This window comes from Diadema antillarum, unplaced genomic scaffold (genome assembly GCF_040938485.1).
Source record: "Diadema antillarum isolate AM-2024a unplaced genomic scaffold, OU_Dant_1.0 seq00000385_RagTag, whole genome shotgun sequence".
NCBI classification, from domain to species: Eukaryota; Metazoa; Echinodermata; class Echinoidea; order Diadematoida; family Diadematidae; genus Diadema; species Diadema antillarum.
In genome coordinates, this window is record NW_027271383.1 from 1,082,710 (window position 1) to 1,108,271 (window position 25,562).

At 37.9% G+C, this 25,562-nt stretch overlaps 1 protein-coding gene across 1 annotated transcript in view; it reads right to left on the bottom strand.

The window, feature by feature from the left end:
- Nucleotides 1-695: 695 nt before the first annotated feature.
- Nucleotides 696-25,562, bottom strand: part of LOC139731795 (basement membrane-specific heparan sulfate proteoglycan core protein-like) — a 278,824-nt gene continuing 253,957 nt past the window's right edge. Inside the window, exons 64-77 of the mRNA XM_071642667.1 lie at nt 24,538-24,676; nt 23,879-24,094; nt 22,615-22,710; nt 19,752-19,802; nt 15,663-15,884; nt 14,871-15,115; nt 13,955-14,129; nt 13,426-13,560; nt 11,756-11,837; nt 8,179-8,254; nt 7,217-7,287; nt 3,118-3,201; nt 2,351-2,454; nt 696-2,013 (exon numbers count right to left, since the gene is read on the bottom strand). Coding sequence (XP_071498768.1) covers nt 1,850-2,013; nt 2,351-2,454; nt 3,118-3,201; nt 7,217-7,287; nt 8,179-8,254; nt 11,756-11,837; nt 13,426-13,560; nt 13,955-14,129; nt 14,871-15,115; nt 15,663-15,884; nt 19,752-19,802; nt 22,615-22,710; nt 23,879-24,094; nt 24,538-24,676 — 1,860 coding nt within the window. The 3' untranslated portion in view covers nt 696-1,849. The remainder of the gene's footprint in view (nt 2,014-2,350; nt 2,455-3,117; nt 3,202-7,216; nt 7,288-8,178; nt 8,255-11,755; nt 11,838-13,425; nt 13,561-13,954; nt 14,130-14,870; nt 15,116-15,662; nt 15,885-19,751; nt 19,803-22,614; nt 22,711-23,878; nt 24,095-24,537; nt 24,677-25,562) is intronic.

Consider the following 25,562-nt stretch of genomic DNA (forward strand, 5'->3'; position numbering starts at 1 on the left):
GCTAACTCATAGTATTAACCTAGCTCTATCACTTCTGGTTCTAGAGAAGAAGATTTTTGCGGATTCCTTAATTTTGGGGGGTTTGGGCCCCCTGGGGGCCCCCTGGGTGGGTCATGGTGCCCATTTTAACAAATGGAGTTCCTAACCCCCTAGGGATGCTACCTGCCAAGTTTGGTGAAAATGGGTCATGGAGTTCTCAAGAAGAAGATGAAAATGTACAATTTAGGCCCCATTAGAACCCTTCCCCACCCCCCTCCCCTGGGTCCCAAGGGGGCACCCCTGATTCTGCCATGAACAAACTTGAAACTACAGTCATCAATGTACTAACTCATATTATTAACTTAGCTCTATCACTTCTGGTTCTAGAGAAGAAGATTTTTACAGATTCCTTAATTTTGGGGGTTTGGGCCCCCCTGGGGGCCCCCTGGGTGGGGCATGGTGCCCATTTTAACAAATTGAGTTCCTAACCCCCTAGGGATGCTACCTGCCAAAAACCCAAAATCGATAAAAATAATGGTCAAAATCTTTGTACCCCGCCTAGGAGGGAATTTGCTCTTGCGACTTTTGCCTGAAACCGTTGTTGCGGGTCACTTATTACATGAGGTTTGAGAGAAGATTTGCAAAGATTCCTTAATTGGGGGTTTGTCTGTAACCCCCCCCCCCCCCCCCCCCCCCCCATCAGCCATTGGCTCAGGCGAGCTACAAATAAAGAGTTTATTTATAACAAGGTTCCATTGAAACCATCATTGGATATAACAAGTCATGCCTGGCTTGATTTAGCACCATATTGGAAAGTAATTTTTGGCCTTTGAGTACGACTGAGTGTAGATAATGTCAAGGGTTTACAGTTCATACTAACTTAGCTCATTACCAACTTGACATGCTTTCTGTAATAGGCATAATCTGTTCTATCAATTCTTGTTCTTTGTATGAAATCTGCATACACACATTTAGTACTTCACAGAATATACATAAGACATTAAATAAGGAAGGCACATACAACAAAAAATACAAACATGTATATGTTCCTCCACAGAAAACTCAATAGTTGATATGTACAAGAAGTTTATAAAAATGTGATGTGCCCATTCAGCAACATCAAGATAACTACATGGGATACATCAATAAATTAATATACAGCACCAGATTTCGTTTTCGATCAAATCAACTCTGAATTTTGAATATTCCACATCCATAAATGTTAGTTAGAATCCTAACGATGTTAACATCACATGTACTTAGAAGAAACATAAGTAGTAAATAGTGAAGTGCTGTCTTTTATCTTCCATACACAACAGAAAAAGCAGACTGTCAATAAATGAGTTCTAAAATGTTGAAAACCTCAAAATACCTTAAAAATATTGTTTACCAAAGATTCTAAGACATAAACTTAAGATCAAATTGTGTAAAATAATAGAGATAACTAGAACACTAACTTCCCCTAACTTACTCTACTTATGTCTGCATATCGACAGAAATATTGGTCTCGGCTTATTTCAATCAGATGCAAATAATGCAGTATGACAAGGGACCAGTAAATACAGTTTGTATGCATTGTAACTGGAATTACCATTTTCAACTCTTTGAAACAGATGACATTAACCTTGGCACCTTTTTCCCAAAAAATTGACAAGTTTAAATAGAAAAGCTTGTGCAAGGTTATTTCATTTGTACTGATAAGAAACTAACAAACTTCTGAGACACATTTGCATAATCTATAGCCTGTATGTTCCAAAGTACATACTAGATATGATGCCTTGCAAAACAGAATTTGAGACAGTTATTTAACTTACAAAGGCACACCCAAAAAAAAAAAAAGGAAGGAAATCACTACAAGTGTGAATCCTCATCAAAATTGACAGTTCTTTACATTAACTGCTGCAACTGCTTCTTCATACAGGTTCACATTGTGTGGGGCCTGTTCACCTGTCTGCATTCTGAGGTCTCCAAGGCAAGCCTCAGCACCTTGGGAATACTTGCCTCCTGTCAGGACCTCTACATCTGGTGCTGTACCTGGAAAACGGGATAACCACATGGGAATTATCTCCTGATTTGATATCATTCTAATTGAGGTACGGTATACTTGAAAACATAATGATCAATGAGAATGGATAAAACATTCAGAAGATTTGATCAAACAAAATACACTTTCATAAAATTCTACAATTTGAATCCATCATATAATTTATCATAACGATAATTTTGACTCTCTCTCTCTCTCTCTCTCTCTCATGTATATCTCACTAGGATCTATATTTGCAATACCTTACAAGAATGAATGAACAGCAAAGTCAGGCAACTTTTACCGACAACTTCATGTACATAAAAATCATTCCAGTAGAAATCTTACCAAGGAAGATTGATCCCTTGACATTAAGCATTTGAAGAGTGCCACCAGACTGGCCCCTGACTAAATCTTCTTCATCCACCATCAGAGTTCCTTGCTGCCCACGCCTTTAAAAGAGTGTGAATAAATTGATGCCAGGTTCAATCATTGATGATTTTTACAGTAACGTGCATTGCTTGTAAGTGGAGACATGTAGGAAATCTTGTCAAATTGCCAGTTTCAACCAGAACGTTTGATCACTTGAATGATATGTGACATACCCTGACAAGATTGTTGTGGTCTACATGTATACATATATTAAATTATTTCAATAAGAAATGCAAAAAAAAAAAAAAAAAAACTCCACCCCACAATTACATAAAAAAAGGCAAAAATTTAATAAACGAGACAAATGAAGCAAAGATGATAAATTCACCAAACATGCTACTACTGCTCTGTAAGACATCTGCGTGAATATTGATTATAAACATAGAAAGCAGAATATGTTACACTAGGAACTTCAAAGAAATGCAAGTTCAAAAACGCTATCGCTTCAGTTTATTCAAGAGTCAAGTGAAATAACTGTCTATTGCTTTGAAAACTGCATTGTTTGCTCAATTTTGAACTCTAACTGTTTTCTTTGTTCGAGCTCATCTGAATAGGCAATTATAGGTTCAACCTAACAGAATTACAATGACAGGGAGAGGAATTTCATAAAACCAAGATCAATTTGATGGACATTTTTTTGTTATCACATTCCCCATGTATGGCAAGTGGCGTACTACACTTACCTTGTTACTGTGATGTTGTGCAGGTTGCCATCGTCAACCCTGACAGTAGACTCAATGTTGGCCTCACCACTGCCCAGCTGATAGCTACAATGGTGACACAAAAACTCAAATCTTGAAGGATTCTTAAAGGACAAGTCCACCTTCATATACACAAGGATTGAGAGAATGCAGCAATATTAGTAGAACACATCAGTGAAAGTTTGAGGAAAATTGGACAATCCGTTCAAAAGTTACGAATATTCAAAGTATCTGCGCAGTCACTGCGGGAAGAGAAGACTACTCCAGTGTATGATGTCACGTGCGTACAACTACATATGTACATAAGGAAAATAAAAGGAGAATTTCACAAAACTTTAACTTTTGAATAACGTGCACACTTCTTCGACTTGCTACTGACGTATGTTAAGGGTAATATTATTCCCCCTGCCTTCTGAAAGACAGAAGTCGAGTGTTCTTTTGTTATGCAAGAGAAATGGAAATATGTTGAATTTTCTTTATTCTTTCTTTATATCGTTGTACCCATGTGACATCACAAGCTATAGTAGTCTTTTCATCCAGCCGTGACTGAGCAGAAACTTCAAAAATTCATAACTTTTTAACGGATTGTCCGATTTTGCTCAAACTCTCACTGATGTGTTCTACTAATATTGCTGCATTCACTCAACCCACACGTCTATGAAGGTGAACTTGTCCTTTAAACTCTATGCATGCTTTCCTCGAATCAACACCTTCAATTTGAATACTTTGTGGTGTCCACTGTACACCTGCACAGTATCACCCAAGTACCAAATAACCATGACAACAATAACCAAGAAACAATTCTTTTGTTGTTGTCCTAAAAGATGCATTTTGGTCTAAACTGACTTAATATGTAGTTTAAATCAAAACAATGTTTTAATCATAGTCCATGGAATAAAACAAATATGATACTTGTGCACCCTTCATATGCGAGTATCAGCAGGCACTCAATATTGGATGTCCTTTTTGTGTAAACAATGTGTCAAGTGCATTTTCCAAGCTGATATTTGCAGAATCCACAGATTAGATACAAACTCCCTTTGTTCAATCCAGCCTACATATTTTTTCAGCTTGTCAGTTCACCCGTCTGTCTGAGATCTTCTTATCAAAGAATAAAATACTGATGGATTCTCTTCGTACCTGGCCTACTGCACAAGGTGAAGATGCACTTAGTTGCTGTATACACCACATGTTTAGGAGGCCTTTTTTTTTTTTTTTTTCCTAATCAGGACTTACAAACAATTTAGCAAGTGGTTGAATTTGCATGGAGTATGCAGCAATAAGATTTTTGGCAAAACCCCTCAAAGTCAAAAGTCATAGGTCGTTGAACTTTGGATACATATTGATTTTTTTTTTCTCCAGCTGAAACTGCTTCTGGGAATATCCAGTAGTAATGTACAGTACTGTAATTGGTAGGAAGGGAAAAAAATGACACTTCTCTGAAGTGATTGTGATGAGAGGTGAAAGTTCACAGTTAAAGGTCACTGTACCATAGCAAAATTAAAAGGGTCAATTCCAGAAACAGATGGACAATAACAATCATTTCCATGAAACAGTAGTGGTGAAAGGTTAAAGGTCAAGATCAACAGGGAGGGAAAAAAAAAAGTGATTTTTCAGCAATATTTCAGCTAGAAATGTCTACTGGTGATGTATCAGAAATGCAGAAATGAATTGATATTGATGGAAGTTGTCATAGGTTGAAGATGATGGTCATTGGTCACTATACTTAATGTCATAATGTGGGAGCAAATTTCTCTGGGTATAAGCATCATAATGTAATTTGGTGTTATGGATACAAATTAAATGATAAGTATTCCTTTTGGGCAAAGAGTGCTGGGGTTAATCCTTGGTCTGTGGACAAGATCAATAAGCTTTATCTAAATGCAAATGTACACTAGGGTCATATACCTGTGGAAATATAGTGGCTGCATTCGTGGCAGGGACATCCTAGTCAACTGAAAATGGCAGTCAAATTGCTTATTTTTATAAGAAAGATTCTGAACAGAAATTCCAATTGTTCAAATTCATGAAATTCGTCCATCATGATGTTTTCATGGCAACTGATTGACAGATTGTGTAGACTGATTTTCGTAAACATTTACTTAAACAAGAGACCCGCGGGTCTAGCGCTCACCTGAGTATTGCAGGTTCACCTTTCACGCAGTCACTAATCTAAATTATTCACAACTCTACTAAAATTTGACCAGGCATTCTCAAGTAGAAGATGAAAATGTACAATAAGGGCCCAAATTTTTTTAAGATTCCTTAATTTGGGGGGATTGGGGCCCCCTGGGGCCCCCTGGGTGGGGCATGATGCCCATTTTGATAAATTGAGATCCTGACCCCCTAGGGATGCTACCTGCCAAGTTTGATGAAAATCCATCATGAGGTTTTCAGGAAGAAGATGAAAATGTACAATTCAGGCCCCCATTTGGACCTTCCCAACCCCCCCCCCCCCCCCTGCCCCCAAGAGGGGCACCCCTGGATTTGCTATGAACAAACTTGAAACTACAGTCATTAATGTACTCACTCATAGTATTATCTTAGCTCTATAACTTCTGATTCTAGAGAAGATTTTTAAAGATTCCTTCATTTTGGGGGGTTTGCCCCCCCCCCCCCCCCCCCCCCCCCCCCCGGGGCCCCTGGGTGGAGCATGGTGCCCATTTTAACAAATTGAGATCCTAACCCCCTAGGGATGCTACCTGCCAAGTTTGGAGAAAATTGGTCATGGGGTTCTCAAGAAGAAGATGAAAATGTATAATTTAGGCCCCATTAGGACCCCTCCCCACCCCCTCCCCTGGGTCCCAAGGGGGGCACCCCTGATTCTGCCATGAACAAACTTGAAACTACAGTCATCAATGTACTAACTCATAGTATCAACTTAGCTCTATCACTTCTGGTTCTAGAGAAGAAGATTTTTACAGATTCCTTAATTTTGGGGGGTTTGGGCCCCCCTGGGGCCCCTGGGTGGGGCATGGTGCCCATTTTAACAAATTGAGATCCTAACCCCCTAGGGATGCTACCTGCCAAGTTTGGTGAAAATTGGTCATGGGGTTCTCAAGAAGAAGATGAAAATGTATAATTTAGGCCCCATTAGGACCCCTCCCCACCCCCTCCCCTGGGTCCCAAGGGGGGCACCCCTGATTCTGCCATGAACAAACTTGAAACTACAGTCATCAATGTACTAACTCATAGTATCAACTTAGCTCTATCACTTCTGGTTCTAGAGAAGAAGATTTTTACAGATTCCTTAATTTTGGGGGGTTTGGGCCCCCCTGGGGCCCCTGGGTGGGGCATGGTGCCCATTTTAACAAATTGAGATCCTAACCCCCTAGGGATGCTACCTGCCAAGTTTGGTGAAAATTGGTCATGGGGTTCTCAAGAAGAAGATGAAAATGTATAATTTAGGCCCCATTAGGACCCCTCCCCACCCCCCTCCCCCGGGTCCCAAGGGGGGCACCCCTGATTCTGCCATGAACAAACTTGAAACTACAGTCATTAATGTACTAACTCATAGTATTAACTTAGCTCTATCACTTCTGGTTCTAGAGAAGAAGATTTTTACAGATTCCTTAATTTTGGGGGGTTTGGGCCCCCCTGGGGGCCCCCTGGGTGGGGCATGGTGCCCATTTTAACAAATTGAGTTCCTAACCCCCTAGGGATGCTACCTGCCAAGTTTGATGAAAATCGGTCATGGGGTTTTCAAGAAGAAGATGAAAATGTAAAAAGTTTACGCACGACGGACGACGGACGACGGACGACGCACGACGCACGACGCACGACGGACGCCGGACGAAGGGCGATCGCAATAGCTCACTTGAGCCTTTGGCTCAGGTGAGCTAAAAAGCTCACATGTAATCATTCATAAACAGTAGTTTCACTTTTGTAAAAATTCCTTCCATCACACTATCATCAAATATGTGAACTGACAAGGTACTATTAAAAAAACTTTCATGGGTGTCTACACCAGCAGGCATTCGTGGTTGTACGATTATGGATAAAACAGTGTTGTTACAGTCACAAACATAAACAGAATGGCCACATACATTATTTGACTGGATCAACTGTCACAGCTCATTACCTGAATACAATGTAACCATCCCGAAGACCAACAGCTATAAAGTCTTTCCGTTGTCCAGATGAACCTTCGGCCTTTGTAAGAAAGAATATAGAGGATGTGCACAAACTTCATTAACACAAACTTCATTTACGTCGATGCAGGTTACAAAAACTTTTTTTTTTCCTTTTCATTTTTATTGATCAAATATAAACGGTTGTAAAAACTTCATGGCATTGACAAAAATATATGATGCACAGATTCTTCATACCCTTGATATGTATACTGGGTGTCGAGTTCTTTAACCCGTTGAGGACAAGTCCCAAGTATACTCGGGCAAGCGTCTATGGGAAATGCGTGTTGTAGCAAAATCAAACTGTCCTCAACGGGTTAAAAGTACCTGAATGTTAGAGGGCAATTAAAAGGGGATTTGAACTTTGAGCAATACATAAAAATAATGCAGAACACAATCGCTCACCCATTTTCACATAACAGCTGTACATGATGTAAACAAGATTATCGTGTTAACTCAATTACCACTGAAAACTCATTAACATTGAATTACTGAATCAGGTTATTTAGTCAATATTAATATGGAGGAAAAAGAAGAACATGATATGATAGCTAGCAGGCATTTGAGAAAAAACTCCAGTTGATGCAGAAGTTGCACTATCTCTTCATATTTCCACTTATCTAAATGGTTGTTGGAAAGTCTTCCTCATTTGTCCTAGTCAATGATGTTTCCACATCTGACATGAAAAGAAGACCAAAATGACATAATTTGATTCTGCAATTTCTCCTAATCTTGTCTGCGCTCTCTAGTGGATGCTAGGCCTTAATGACTAATTCACTAATTATCCTTGTACTATGCCATCTAATTAGATTAAATCTAATAACATGACATGTATTAAAGATAAAACAACTCTTCCGAGAACATTTCAGAGTGTATACTTGTAAAAATAAACTGATCCTACATGAATACTTACGACACCCTGCCACAGGATCAAGCCATCAGTGGAGCTTGTCACCAAGCTGAATCTAACAACTTCTTCAAGATTACTCCTGTAATTGAAAGTGTTCAATTCAATTCAATTCAATCATAGTTTATTTCCAATCATCGAAAAAAAAACAAAACATAGTACAAAGTGTACATGTGTTGAAATAAGGTTCAAACGTTTGCAAAAGATTCATGTAATATATATACGAGACAAATTATAGAACAACATATAACATGTACAATATTTAGGAAAAAACACTGTATAAATTCGTGGGCGAGCGGAAAATAAATTCGATTATGGAAAATAGTGATCCACTAAAAAGCAAGTGTTGTAACAAGTGTTGTAACAAATGGTACACCTAATCAGTAATACCTCTTTCTCTAATTGTGAATTGCAAATTGAATGATTGACTTGATAAGACTGGATACATGTATGATCTAATATGTGTAAAAATGTAATTATGAAAAACTTCATATCATCAGCTACTACAGCTGTATGTGTGTGCATATATGAGTGTTTGTGGATGTAATGTATAATCCAGAAAAAAACAACAACAAACTTTTAGACTAGTATGGTTAAACACACCTTTTAACATTTTTATTTGCATACATTTGTCTAAACTAGTTAAAAAGAATTTTTTTTTTTTTACTTTGACACTATTTCTTGCCATTAAACATACCTATTCTACCTTACTTGACAATCACATAAACATACCACAATACTGCATATACATGTACCTGTTGTTCTTGTGTAACTTGAATCATTAGGAATATTTTTACAGATCTGAGTAATCGAATCTATTGTGGTTCAAGGTTGCTGGACCCTTTGCAGATTGTCTTCATACTTAACATCACCAAATGGAAGGCTCACAGAATTTTTTTTTTTATGCTTTATTTCTGATACCTATGACTCTTGGAGAAAGGAAGTAGATTCCATATCAAAATTCATGAGTGCCAAACACCTATTTAAATAATTTCACAGAATCAATGAAAAAAGAGGAAAAAACAAAACAAAATAAAACAAGGGCACTCAGCATGACTCAACAAAAAATGCTAATTCCGCTTGCTTTTCTACATCAGTTTATTCCATGAGTAAAGAATGTGCAAAATTATTATTTTTTTTTACTGCTTTCAGTGGTTCTCTCTGATGTTTATGTACACTATGCTCTCTGAATCAAATTCACTACTTCATCTGTTGGTCAACAGATTTTATCCATAACTAAGTTAAACAGCATTCATCTTATGGATTGAGTGAGTTATTTTGACATATCCTTTCATAATATCTTCAATAATCTCTGCTTCTACTCAAACTGTAGAGAACAAGAGACCCGCGGGTCACGCGCTCACCTGAGTATCGCAATTTCACCTTCCATGCATTCTTGCACACTCTTACCTGAGAACATTGGAAACTTTAGGTCTGCATATGGATCCCTCCCCCCCCCCCCCCCCCTCAACTCAGGGGGGGGGGGGGGAGGGGGCAGGCAGTCCTGGATCTGAATCTGCAATTAACAAACTTGGAACTAAAGTCATTAATGTACAAACTCATGGTATTAACTTTGCTTTATCATTTCTGGTTCTAGAGCAGAAGATTTTAAATATTCCTTAATGTGGGGGGGGGGGGGGGGGGGGTGGGCCCCCTAGGGGGCCCCAAGAGGGACATGGTGCCCATTTGAAGGAATTGAGATTCTATCCCCCTAGGGATGCTACCTGCTAAGTTTGGTCAAAATTCATCTTGAGGTTTTCAAGAAGAGATGAACATGTACAATTCAGGCTCCATTACAAGTGTAGGACTTCTCCCCAGCCCTCTCCTGGGTCCTAAGGGCGGGGGGGGGGGGGGGGGGGGGGGGTATGAATCCGCCAACCCCATGAACAAACTTGAAACTACAGTCATCAATGTACTTACTCACAGTATCATCTAAGCCCTATCACTTCTGGTTCTAGAGAAGATTTTTAAAGGTTCCTTAATTTTAGGGGGTTTGGCCCCCTAGGGACCCCCAGGTGGGCAATGGTGCCCATTTAAACAAATTAAGACCCTATCCCCCTAGGGATGCTACCTACCAAGTTTGGTGAAAATCAGACATGGCGATCTCAAAGTGAAGATGAAAATGTACAATTTAGGTCCCATTAGGACCCCTCCCCACCCCCTCCCCTGGGTCCCAAGGGGGGCACCCCTGATTCCCCCATGAACAAACTTGAAACTACAGTCATCAATGTACTTACTCATAGTATCATCTAAGCCCTATCACTTCTGGTTCTAGAGAAGATTTTTAAAGGTTCCTTAATTTTAGGGGGTTTGGCCCCCTAGGGACCCCCCAGGGGGGCAATGGTGCCCATTTGAACAAATTGAGATCCTATCCCCCTAGGGATGCTACCTACCAAGTTTGGTGAAAATCAGACATGGCGATCTCAAAGTGAAGATGAAAATGTACAATTTAGGCCCCATTAGGACCCCTCCCCACCCCCCCTCCCCTGGGTCCCAAGGGGGGCACCCCTGATTCCCCCATGAACAAACTTGAAACTACAGTCATCAATGTACTTACTCATAGTATCAATTAAGCCCTATCACTTCTGGTTCTAGAGAAGAAGATTTTTAAAGATTCCTTAATTTTAGGGTGTTTGGGCCCCCCTGGGGCCCCCCAGGTGGGCCATGGTGCCCATTTGAACAAATTGAGATCCTATCCCCCTAGGGATGCTACCTGCCAAGTTTGGTGAAAATCGGTCATGGGGTTCTCAAGAAGAAGATGAAAATGTAAAAAGTTTACGCACGACGGACGACGGACGACGGACGACGCGACGACGGACGAAGAGCGATCGCAATAGCTCACTTGAGCCTTCGGCTCAGGTGAGCTAAAAACTACTTGTATACATCTAAACATATACCAGAATGTAATAATAATCTAAGCACTGTATATGAAAGCATGAGAGCAAGAATAAGTAATATATTGGAGTGATAGTGAAAACATGTTGCTGCCTGTTAACCTGTTCCTTCCACATTTCTCTAAATATTGTCAATGTCCTCAAACAAGATTCTTTTTGCCCATCGATAGAGAACGGATAGATTGGTAATCCACCTGTGCGAAAGCAGTCAAGCAGTGCATTCATCCCCTTCCAACGGTCAACTACATGTGCCCTTGAATAATAGAAATATCGATCGGGTGCGATGTATGAATAAAGCGTGTGCTGATGGGCTCACAGACTCTTTTGTTCTACACAAATCAAGCACCAGAATGTGATGACTGGGGTCAGCGAACACAGATATCTACTGTGATCAGCTTTAATCACTAATGTACATGTTCATACGAGTTTTGTAGAAGAGCAAGGGCAAACTAAATCAGAACAAAGGTAAAAAATACTGTGATAAACAAATTCTTCCAACATAAAGAGAACAAGTGCTGATAGAATAAACTCTAACCTTTTTGTCAAACCCATTTTGGGGACTTATATAACACAAAGAAACATGAATTAATTTAGGCCACAAAAGCAGGCACTCTTGTCTTCATCTTGGGAACCTGGTATACCAGGTTCCCGTTAAGGAACGGGTTAATAAGTCACATATCCATAGTTACCCTTGTCTCCTTGGTAAGAGTGTCTTAGGTAGCTTGATGTAGCTGGTTGCACTGAAGGCAGCACTGTAGCTAAATTGTTCAACTATAAAGAAAACAAGAAAGGTGACTCATCAACAAATCACTCCAATGAACAGTGCCATTTGCAATTAATCATACAAGATATCAAAGAAACATAGTCACATAATATTACCACATAATGACAAAATTTTGTCAAGCATGTATGGACATAAATATTTGTTGCACTAGCATTTTCCATGCTCCACAAAGCTACATTTCGCGCTTGTAATTCTAAGCATCTGCAGTGTGCAAGAAGCTTCTTCACGTTTGATTTTGTCCCACCCAAATGATCCAAGCGGGTAGATAGAAATTAGATAATGAACTATTCTGCAAAACAACAGCAATCCATTAAGACAGCTCCTCACCACAATGCAATTTGATTCCAAGTCATATAAGAGCCATATTCAAAGGGAGTACACTAAAGTGCTGTGCATACAGCACATTCCAACTAACTTAGAGAGTTTAAAAAAAAAAACCACCAAAAAACCCTGAGTGCCTTTGTAAACAAGATACAAGTACCCATGCTGACTGCACACAAGCCACAACTGCACATATATCTTCTGAATCCCCTAATTCCTTTTCTACTTTAACTGGTGAGAAGTGTTTATTTCATTGTTGGAATGTGGAAAATGAAAAAAAAAAATCCTGTCTGTAGACAGCCACTTCAGACGCCATTATACATTTAACAGGAATATATCACTACCAATCATTTACACGTACAATGCAGCATTTTCACAATAAACGCCAACAAACTCTTTATTGCATCATGTGAAGTTAAAATGAAACTGTACCAGTGAAAGAATAAGACGAATTAAACACAAATTAATTTTGCCGAATGCTAAATGCATTATGAAAATTCAAATCAATGTCTTTTCTGATGCTTTACATTTTATACACATAATACATATGTTGCATTGACTTGCTAAGACAAGGTTTACATATTATGTACATCATCTGCATTGGCAACCACTATCAAGCGAGTCTTGCCCTTGTTTAAAAGGCACATTTCAAACTTTTGATAATACTCCAGTTTCATCGAGGTAATTTTGAGTATGCATAGGACCTATGTCATATTAAACAACAACACTGCATGGCTATCTGTTTAACTTGAGACACAAAATACGTACATTCAAAAAAGAGTCTCGAAAACTCCAGCCTGCCACTTATTATGTTAAAGGGACTGTACATCAGTACTTGTTGAGGTGGGGATTCATGTTTTGAACATTCCTAAGTGAGATAATGAGAAACCTCTTATGAAATATGAAAGAGCATGTAATTTTAAGAAGGATTCAACGTTTGTTTGATGAAAATTTGTTTTCAAATGGCTGAGTTATCCCAAAAAAGTGATAATAATAAAAGGCGACAGGCTACGCCTATTATCAGGATCTCTTCTGTTTCACCTTGTTTTTGGATATTTCAGCCATTTCAAAACCGATTTTCATCAAATAAACTTTTGATACCCCTTAGAATTGCATGCTCTTTGACATCTCATAGAGTGGTTTCTGAATATCTTGCAAAACATTGTTGTAAAAGCTAAATCCTCACCTCAACCAGAACTGTACACACCCTTTAAATCTCATTGTTTATTCAGCTGGGATTACATTTTGACTTACCATTCTGGCAAGATATACCAGAGAAGCCAAGTGGACACAGACAAATGTAGCCCCCATCTACTGGCTGACAACTGCCTCCATTGGCACAAGGCTGGTCCACACTGCACAGTCCAACTACAGACTCACAGTGGCGACCTATAACAAGAGCAACATGGATGATTTAGGAGACTTTGCCATTAAGGCAGTCACAGTGCTGCATTCACTGACTGGATTGTGTGCTGTATATAAATTTAGTTACTTTTCATTACAACTGATTGTATTGTGATAATTGTTGTGCCTTTCACGTGTAATTTCATGGGAGTACATTGCAAGTGATGATTGTATTCTTAATATTACTGCCACTTGGGGAAAGATAGAAAGAGAGAGAGATAGAGAAAATCAAAATCTAAATCTAACAAACCCCACTCAGACCATGACAAAGACTTTTAACTTACGGTGTGTGTGTGTGTGGGGGGGATAGTACCTTTCAGAATAGCAAGCCAAAGTGAGTACTAGTACTTTATGCACAACTTGTAGTGTATGAATCTACCTGTAAAGCCAGGGGCACATGCGCATGTGTACTCCAGGTTATCTTGAGATGGAGTGCAGGATGCACCATTCAGGCAAGGTTTTCTTTCACACAGCAGTTTGTCTGCACACTCCTCAATATTCACACTAGCTGATGCTCCTTCGATCAGATCCAAGGGGGAGCCATTGATTTCCACCTAGAAAAATAGAATTAACTGGAAATTATACAAGACTCAAGTAATCTTTCACACAAGCAAACAGTTATTGCAACCAGAGAAAATAAAAACAAGTCATAACTGTTTCCATGTCAGGTTTCAAGAAATGAAACAACACACTACAACTCATACATCACATATTAGTGGGATTCATACGTATCCAAATTAGTGGGATACAATTCTCAAGATTTGTATCGCGATCGTAATCTCGAGATTTTTGCACGTGTGTACACAAAAATCCCCTGTATTACCACAATTGGCATCGCAATGTTAATCCCACAAAATCTTGCGCTTATTTCTAAGTTAGCACAATAATTTGCCTAACGGTGACCATGTGAACGCTTGACTAAATAATCTTGAGATATTGTATCCCATTATTCAAAGCACACATCACAACAGCGGGTGCACCACCACGACAGCGTGTGCACCACAACACTGATGCGCAAGAACAAAAGGGCAAAGAGAAGCGCATGCAGTGAAGCGCACTGTGTGTGCCAGTTTGGCAGACTTCATGCATACCCCGATTTGTTGGCAAATTATCATGACTGGCAATCAGCAGGATATTTCTGTCCATGTGAACGCTTGCAAAAAATCCCAAGATTTGGATTATGATTTGCTTGACTTTACACTTCCATCAAGTCAACTTAACACAGAATACAGACTTTCTCTAAATGACCACAGCATACGATTGTCATACATTCTGTTGTCAGGGCACATTCTCACCTCTGCCACACAGCCATCAAAGCCTTTGCTAATTCCAAGCTGGCGGGGCACTTCAGAAAATTGATCAATTCCTCCTAGATAGAGTGGCAGTCTCAAGTTCAAGCCACGGCTGCTGCCTGGTGACCTGCCCTTGACTGCTTCACTGCTGTCCAGCTGGAGAGATCCATCCTGCAGGTTGCGCTCCACCACTGCAGTGTACCATCGCTCATCCTCTATCAGCTCAGAACTCTCAATGACAGCGGGACCTATCACAATACCAATACATTCAAATTCTTGAGAACTTCCTCTCTGCAGGCTTATCAGTACACACAAAGTACATGGCACTGCAGACAAACAGGCTCATTCATATCATGAAAATAAAGAATAAACATCAACCACTTTTAAGGATACCATCAAATGCATGTAAACAATTTAAATTGGTTCACCATAACAGATGTTCCTACATCAATAAATAAAAGAATAAATACTGCAAATCAAAATGATCAGTTGAGAGTTTGAAAATGAGTCTCAGATATAAAATCATATATAACAACACTGGATATGTGTTAAACACTGAAATATGTGAAAACAAAATCAATGTAGGGGGAATATTGATGAAGTGTGATTACTTATTTGTGCCTTTGGCTCAGATGAGCTAAAAATTCTTGAGTGAAGTCCTAATAGTATCTGATGGCTCTTTTTGGTTTCTCATGAATTCCAATGATGAATTCACTCTGCTCAAGTTGCTAGAGTATCAAACTTCACACAGAATGACTACAGATAGATGAGGCCCTGCAGTGTATATCCTCTCACCAGTGCCACTGTCATACTGGAAGACAAGCCTGCCATTTTTAAGGAAGAGTGCAATGTAGTCTCCTCTGCCCTGGGGGCCCTGGCCATTGAAAAGGAGCAGGCTGTCCACTGTGGTCCTGGCTTTGAACATGATGGCTATCTGAACTCGACGATGGCTGCTGGTCAGACCAGGATATGATATGTAGGAATCTCCCTGGAAGGAAGGCTCTTCAACAGGCACTCCTACAACACAGAGAAACACAACAAAAACCAACAACTGCAGCCACTCTGTCAAAATAGATCACTACTGTGATTAGCCACAATTTAGTCTCATATAAATTAAACAATTTATCCTATTGTCATACAATCCTTTCAGCTGAACTCATTATCAGATTCATGATTGTGAAGAGTAAGATTTACAAATGTACACTATAAATAACCCTATTTTCATGACTACAGGCTGTACATGAACATGTTATCTTACCAACACCTTGTGGAACCATAAAATCAAGAAAATTTTCCTCAAATTCTTATATACTGTGATCTCCTACAACATGCATGTCCCAAATCCCTCAATGCAGAGTAAGGACTCCATCTCAGTGTACAAATTATTGTGTGTCAAAATGGAATACAGCCCATGATCGTCTTTCATACAAACAAACACCATATACCACCCCGGTACATTGTACATGTCGAATTTGTACATGAACATAGCCAAATTTAATTCAATACTTCTTAACACTGCTTTAAAAAATATCAGTAGACATACATGTACGTACATAATATGTATACTGTTTCTTCTATGGGGAAATGTACAATAACTGTTTCTTAACCAAATTATTCTTCTTTTTTATTTTGTCTTGATTTTTGGAAGCAAATACTAAATTCCACTACAATCAACTAGGCATGTTACATTGAGCTTTGAAGATAATTCAAAAAATGAAGTCAGATCTAAGAGTTCTTCTTATTATCTGCATGTCTAAAGATCTAACACAGATTATGCAGGTTTTCCCGACATTCAAAAAAGATCAGTGTCAAAGCATAACTGAATAACACAAATTACATGCGCATGTACTGAACTCGTTTTCAATTTGATGACAAATAAAAACAGGAGAAATTCATGCTTAGAAAGTAGGGAATGGGAGAAAAATGAGTTTATAACAGAATCAAAGAAATGCAAGAGAGGCTCTGGCAACATCCCTGCGTTGAAATGACAAAAAGTAAACCCATGTTGTCACCCAAAGGCCCATGCTAATGATCCATGATGAGAGAAAACTGGAAGCCTGAGAAGCCCTTTCCACAACAAATGGGTGGAAGTGTGTGTATCAAAGACCAAAGATTCCCATGTCATGCAAATACCAGTTATGAAGGCCCATGTTGTGCATACGTAGATATATAACTGAGGTATACACGTAGTAAACAGTGCTAAAAAATATATATATATAAAAAAAGTGAACAAGTTCAAATTAAACTTTGTGTCATTAACTATCAAAGCATGGAAAAATTAAGCAGAATTTAGCATTAAAATCAAAACTATTTTTTTCTCACTGAATTTCAAATGCTAACATCTGAAGCAATACACAGGTGATACACACGCGTACAGAATATACACTGTCAAGCACTGTACAACAGAGACATGTAACAACAGGACCTCATATGTACAGTGTATCTCTGAAAAACACTCTTCTTAATGTCAAATACATAACTTTTATTAGCATAGTAATTCTCTCTTTCTATGGTCTTACCATCAATTATTAAAAAAAATAAAAATCAGAATTTGGAATGAGAACATCACTCTCATTCATGCTAATAGATTGCTGATTGCCTTATTCAAATGTGTGTGTTTCAAAGTGTTATCTCTCTGATTATGTAAATAAGACTTTGTAAAACATGGCATTTAGTGTTATATTTGTTATCACACAGCAATGGTGTTAGACCACATACAATTTTGGTGATACATGTCCTTTTTTCCCTTCATTTTCAGTCAATCATGCCAATTTCACACACATTTACTTTACATTGTTTATCTGAGGATCATAAAAGGAGGAAGTTAGCAAATTTTGTTGAGGGAAAAGCACACAAACTGCAACTCCATAAATGTAAGTCAAGGGGGAAAAAACACAAAGAAATGAGCTCCTGTATGCAGTAAGTGCCACACAATTAGTACTGCCAGTTCCTTAACTATGACAAACACTGTTACAAGCTTGGAAGGCTATCAAAGTGCTAAGAGAAATAAATGAATGTGCTACACAGAACATCAATGTCAACAGCTGTTATAATTCTAATTTGCAATGTAATACATTACTATCACTTCATGTACTGTTTACAATCGTACTTCATATCAATATCATGCATACACCTGTACCTTTAACATGTGTAAGTTAACAATATTAATGAATGCAAACATTCACTACTTAAACTTTTATTTGTAGCCTTTTATTGGTGCAAAAATGTAAAACATTTCTATCTTTAAAGATATGAAACATAAATTATTTGATGAGTTCATGACAAAAAGCATAAAGAAAATGGAACTTTCTGCTAATGTGACTCCAGTCAGTAGGGGTAATATTGTTGGCAAAGTATCTTCTATGATGCCTTGAGGAAAATATGGGCATTTGTCCTTAACATAAACAGACTTTAAACATCCTCACATTAAAATGGATACCTGTTATACAGATGTGCAGTCACTGATAGAAATTTGCACCCAAGAGGAATACACTGGCAGTCAATAAGAATTTGGATTAAATGATCATGAATCATGGTCTTATCACAGGTCCCGACACTGCAAATGCTTTTGGGTTTGTACCATATATCTCTGTGTGGGGGACCTATATATATTTTCAAAATGCAGTCAACTACAGACATGTAATTTATTTGTACTAACATGAAACATAGGCCCAACATAATACAATTGACTGACAAGGATGGTTGGAAAAAAAGAACAAAAATTAAAGGGGGCGCTCACACCCCCTTTCATTTTTTTTCCTTGTTATTTCTTTTATTTAAAAGATAATAGGGGGGGGGGGGGCAAACATCAGGTGCACCCCTCCTGGATCCGCCACTGTAAATTCTACCTTGGAAGTTATTCTTTCATGTTTTGGGGTTCAGTAATCTTCTCAACATTCTTGAGGCACTGGTGTAGTCATTATATCAAAATCAAGCAGTGAGAATGCAGGTGGAAACTAAGTGGCAACAACACATAATTATATTGACAAGTTAGGACTAGGAAACCTGCAAGGTCCACATCAGCAAAGAACAAAATTGAATTATGACAAGAAACAAATGTGCAGGTACATGTAGCAACTGATGAATAACAAAAATGATGAATAAAACAAATAATAATTGATCAGTCGGGCACATCAGTTAGATTCTCTTCAGCTGACAAAATATGAAAATACAGTGTACATGTAAGGACAGCTGCAGGAAAATCATGAGGCAAAATTAGGATATTTGGGGTAATACACTATGGCACAGAAACTTTCTTTGTCTGCATTCAAATGAGTGTCCATGATGAAGTGCACATGTAACTCAAGGAAGTAAACAACTGCTTGATAAACTGTATATGTGTGTACACACAAAAGCAGAATAGAAAGTTTGTCAAGTATTTCACGTGTAACCCTGACTCCAATATGCTTGTGCAAAGCATTTCTTTGTTTACACTGTAAACTGAATAATCTATAAACTATTTTATTAGTTGTTTGCTGTATTTTGAAACATTGTAAGTTGATGCGAGGTGCAAAATATAATGAATACATTTTATCAAATACATCTTTTCATTGAGATCAAGCATATGTATTATACTTCACTAATCAAAGTGCAGTTTTTCATGTGTTTTTTTTATAAACATGGACACTAATCTGATACTGAGCAGCTGCTTGAATACATGAGATGGTGTGTGAAGAAGTTAAGAAAGGAGAGTTGTAGAAAAAGGAAAAAAAGTAGCATAGGAACAGAAATTACCAGCAATGAAATGTTATTAAACACAGTGCACTTAAATAAACAAAAGGCAACAGCTAACAGTATGGCTATGAATCTGTCACAAATGGTGCATTATGTTTGCTTGCTTTCTTTTCTTTTCAACATTTCTTATAAAGACAAGACAACAAATACCATGATCGCCTTGCTGGAGCCCGTGGTTGAAGTCGGCTAAAAGTTCACCTTCTGATTCCAGGACAAATATGGATGTTAAAACAATATTTTAGAAAATGAACAAACACTGAGTAGAAGAAAGCTGTCATACTGCAGCATGCATAGTCTTAAGAATGTATTGACTCCTAAAATTGATCACAACCAAAACAAACTATCTCAACCCACTCCAGTAAATGCTATGCTGTTTAAGTTCCCATTACTGTCATTATTGGATTAACAATCATAATTTTCATTTACAATGTTGCTAGTACAAAGGACAATCTTGGTAATCTACTTTTATAAACTACGTCACATGCAATGATCACTTACTAAACATGTTTGGAGGAAGAAAAACTGAAAGAGATTTTTAAAATGAACAAGTCTGTCTGCAGGATACAACCAATGTCCACATTGAAGGGAAGAAGAAGAACAAAGGTTGCATTGCAAGTTTGCATGCGCCAATATAATACTTTGTGCTCTATAAGACTATGAAATTCACTTTGAAACTGATCAAATGAGTCAAAGATACATTGAAATGAAAAAAAAAAAAAATGATTTTTTTTTTGCTTGGTTTCTGTGTGTTCTGAGAAAACACAGTGAATATAATTGTACAACATTGGTCAATTGAATGTCATTTTCCTACACACTTTAATGGAAAATTAACTACCCTAGATAATGTTCCGAACCTCCTGGATCAATATAAAGAAATAAGATGCTGTGATTACTTTGCTACTGTAAAAGTGGAAAATTTTGTGCATTTTGCGGAACATGAAAGTAGTGTGAAAATAGAAGTGTGCAAATATTGTTCAAAGTTATATGCAATCATAACTTTATCTCTGATTCTGCAGAATTTGAACTAGAAATGTCGCTATGGCGACTGGTATGCCTCCGCCATAATGCATGATTCTCCTAATAGGTCTAGATAGTACATGTGAACAATGTGTAATTACATTTTCAAAAAATTGGCAAAATATTAAAATGACAAGTTTGTCACAAATGTGTTGAATGTTCACCTTCCTTGACCTAGGTTTAATTGGATGAATAGGAGAGCATGTATTTGGGATTTACGAACTTTAACTTGACTTTGACCCATTCATACGTTTATGCATTGAGTAATTTTCAAGGTATGGAGAAAAAGTGCAATTTCTGTATTGAATAGTAAATTGTTACCATTTTCATCTGGCCTTTGACCCTAAAATTCATAAGATAATCACTGTCAGGCAGAACATGCATAAATATGTAGTACGTTTCAAGATAACTTGAGCCACTTCCAAGATATGGAGGAAAAACTTAGTTCAGCACTTTCACTTGATCTTTGCTTTGAGGCAAAAACAAAAGAAACAAGGAAAAGTAGAAATTACGTGGTGCGTAATATATGTCCCCACCGGAAGTAGCATTTTGTAGCAAAATGTACAATACAGGTCACAAATCAAGGTCAAAGGTCAAAGAAGTCAAAGGTCAAAATTCTGTGTAGAAGTTTTGAAGCCCTTAAGTAGTGCCATCACATAAAGCAAACGGAATCGAAATCGGGTTAGAAATGGCGAAGGAGTAGCATTTTGTAGCAAAATATACAATATAGGTCAAAGGTCAAGGTCAAAGGTCACAACTGAAATTCTGTGTAGAAGTTTCAAAGCTCCCACATAGTGCTATCATATAAAGCAAACAGAATCAAAATTGGCTCATAAATGACAGAGAAGTAGCAAATTGAAGATTTTGATCACACACGGACGCACGGACACACGGACGGACACACGGACGGACACACACACGGACACACACACGTACGGAGCCCGTTTCATAGTCCCCTGCTCGAACTCGTTCGGCGGGGACAAAAAAAAACTTTCCAGAGAATCTCTATTAGGTTATACATGCATACACCAAGTGTAAAAAAAAATAATCCTGCTGGCATTGCATAAACATGAGGGAAATAGCAAAATCTTGAAGTGTTTCCCTTGACCTTTGACCCTGACCTTTGACCCCATGAACCCTAAATTCTCTAGATAATCACTGCCAGTCAGTGCATGTATATATACTATGTTCCATGAAGATACCTTGAACAATTTCCAAGGTACAGAGAAAAAAGGTGAAGTTTTAATATTTTTCTTGACCTTTTGACCTTTGACCTTTGACCTCATGACCCAAACTTTCACCAGAGAATCTTAATCGGGTAATACATGTATACACTAAGTTTCAAGAAAATATCTTCAGGCATTGCATAGATATGATGGAAATAGTGAAATTTTATGTATTTGACCTTGACCTTTTGACCTTTGACCTTGAGCATGTGCACCCAAAAGTTGATAGGCACAACTTCAACCCGATAGTTACCCTGTCCACAAAATTCATTACGGACGGACGGAAGGACGGACGGAAGGACGGACGGACGGAAGGACGGACGGACGCTACGACGGACGGACGGACGGACGGAAGGACGCTACGACGGACGGAAGGACGGACGGACGGACGGACGGACAACCCGAAAACATAATACCTCCGGCACCACTTCGTGGCGGAGGCATAAAAACTTGAAATTCATTTAATCCGGCTGAGCACAAGAAATTACTCATATGATACTTGCCACTTTTAAGACATGTCTTGTGAAATGCCACCTTCTAAATGGCAACTGCTCTGAGAAAATCACACAGCATCACATTTTCTTATAAGTGTCAATCTACAAAATCTGTCATGTTTTTTGTAAAGATAAAAAAATGTCTAAATTATGTCAACATGCAAGACACAATTGTCCTAAAAAATGAAAAGATAAAGCTACATGAATATAGAGGTTGATGGTCAATGGAAAGAGCATATCTACAACTTGCATGCTTTGATGTTTACTTGGTCTCACCATTTTCACAAAATTCTCCTGATCGCCCAAGAGGACATTCACAATAGAAACCTCGGGGTCCAGAGTCTTCAACACATCGCCCTTCTCCACAAATACCTGTAATGTAACAATGTCAATACAAATAAGACAAATACAAGGTTGATAATATGACTGCCCATTTACTTTTAAATAGCTCTATAATTTTTCTCAACAAACACCTGCAATACCACATAAAAAGTTCTCTTCCACATTTGCCTGCAATAAAAAAAATGATGATAACAATACAGGTACAACAAATACCAGTACAAGAATGTAAAGTTAATGAAAGCAAGAGATTAAGCGGAGGGGTGAAGGTTGAGGTGAGTTTTCTTCAATTCGTCTCCCTCTACAAACAGAGGGAGACAAATTGAAGAAAACTCACACCTCAAGAATGTAAATATCACCCTTTATCTTTTAATAATGGTAAATTCTGTTATCTATTTGGTCAATCAACCATGCAGTATATCTCATAATATGTGAATGAGGTCATTGCTCTAATTGTATTTTGTGTTTTGCATTGTTCATTTTGTTCATTTGTGTATATCTAAGCTGCGTGCACTTGAACTGTACCAATTCAATACTAGCTAGCAACACTGTACTGCAGCAGTAAGTTTATATGAAAGAAAGACAAGAAAGCACAAGTGATGGGTAGACCAAAAGTTATGAAATTTGAATTAGGGGTCTACGTTTTCATCAAAAATTCACCAATGAGATTTCAGTACATAGAAAGATCAAATTCTTGCCCTCTGCTTGTTGTTATGTTGTACATGAGATATCTACAGTCAGACCATAGATATTTCCTGCATTACTCATATGTGAACAAAGCAGGGGGTAACTAATAATATCACTCTATACATGTTTATACTGTCATACATACAGAAGATATACTGTATATGCTAAGCGAATTTAATTATTCGCAAATTGAGGTTTCCCCGACAATGTCCAAGTGGTTAAATTTGAGATTGTGCAGTCCAGTAATGAACAGAGAAATTAAAACATGTAGACTGCATTCATGTCAGGAATAGAGCTAATATTTTTCTGTGTTGTTGAATTGTGAATTACACCAGACCCGCAAAACTTGCGAAAATAAAACCTAATGAAATATATCATGGCATATACAGTAAAAGATTATGTTAACCATTCCTATGGAGTATTACTGCCTTACTACATGCATATACATAGCACTTTTATGATGATGATTAGATGCATGACATATCTGTTTTCTTCCCACATGCTGTTTCCTTACCAACAGTACAAGCCTGAGAGATATCTGTGCACTGATCACCACTAAAGCCTGCAGGGCAGAGGCAGCGGTAGCCATACTTTGATCTAGCCTCTTCACACACTCCTCCATTGGCACAGGGGTTTCCTTCACATGTTGGGCACTGCTCTACTCCCACAATGGTTCGAGCACTGTCGAGCACCATCTCAACATCATCAATTATCAGCTGGCTGACACAACCTGAAAGCAGAACAGTGGTACACACAGAGATATGAGTCATGACATATAGATTACAACAAGACTGTTAACTTTAAGAAAACGTTAACTGCTGTCATAATATATTGATTATTGGTCAATCGGATTTTGGATTCCCAAATATTCCTTATAACTATGTGTACACTGTATCTACCCAGCTTTTTTAATAAAATTAAACCATCTAGCTCAAAGTAATACAGACATGAACTACTATACTGTAAGCCGCACTTCAAGCTACACTTCGAGTCACACTATGCTTACATAACTTAAAAGGTTATGGATAAATGCATACAAAGTTTATCAACATTAGATAATACAATATTGAATACTCAATTCAGTCTTTCCTATAGCAAGGCATGTACTCACTCGCTCTTTCATTCATGAAATGATGCACGTGGTTAAAAACATACAAATAGACAAATTCTCACCAATGAAGCCAGTGCTGAAGCCCACAGTACGAGGGATTTCTTCAAAGTTATTGATTCCTCCAAGATACAGGTCCTGGACCAAATCCAAGCCTCTAAAGTTACCTGGTGCCACACCAACAACTTCATTCTGATTGTCCACCTGCATTGAAAGTACATGATTCAAACTTCTCTGTTCTTTTTTTGAATGATGAACCAACTATAAACACTTTGAATTGTGTAAGTGTTTACACATTGCTCAGCATACATTTCATAAAAGGCTTATCATACCTTTAGTAAAAGTGGTTGTGAATGGTTGTGAAAATACCCTTTGCAGTTTAATATGAAGTTTTAATCTTGAATTACCAGTAAACAATGATTACTATTGCAAATTATAATATCACCCATATGTATCCATTTATCATTTCATCATCATATTACAATGAAAATAAACAATATTGGGCCTAAAACCTTCCATTGCAGAGATTTGCATACACTGTATTTAGGACCTTTAGTGTAAAATGCATTAACCCATAAAAAGAAGTGAATTGGCAGTTTAACCCTATTCTAACTGGGCTATTTGAGACCTAGTTTTTACTGAGGGGGGGTCAATTTGACCCCCCCTTCAGATCTCGGCCATCGATCGCGCGATCGCTGCAAAATTTTGCCTGTACATAGAGCCGGATGTCAACTACAAGATTATATGGTCATACAATAGAAAAAATTTGATTTCATATTTTTTAATAAATTAATTATGCAAATTTACGCATGAAATCATATTTTCACCTATAACTCCATTAAAAAGATTGAAGGATTGCTAAATTTTTGTGTCAGAGTTCCTCAAGACATATCGAACAATTTTCTTATAAAAAAATAGCGCAATCAAAATCAGTTTCTTTTGTTTTGTATTGTTTTGTTAATTTCTTATGTATTCCACTGTTTTTTGACCTTTTGTTTTCTATTGTTTTTTTGCCAAAATTTGTTGCAGGCACTTTTCCAAGCTGATCTACATTAGAATTGATTAATTTCAATGGTTAAAAGTTGAAATA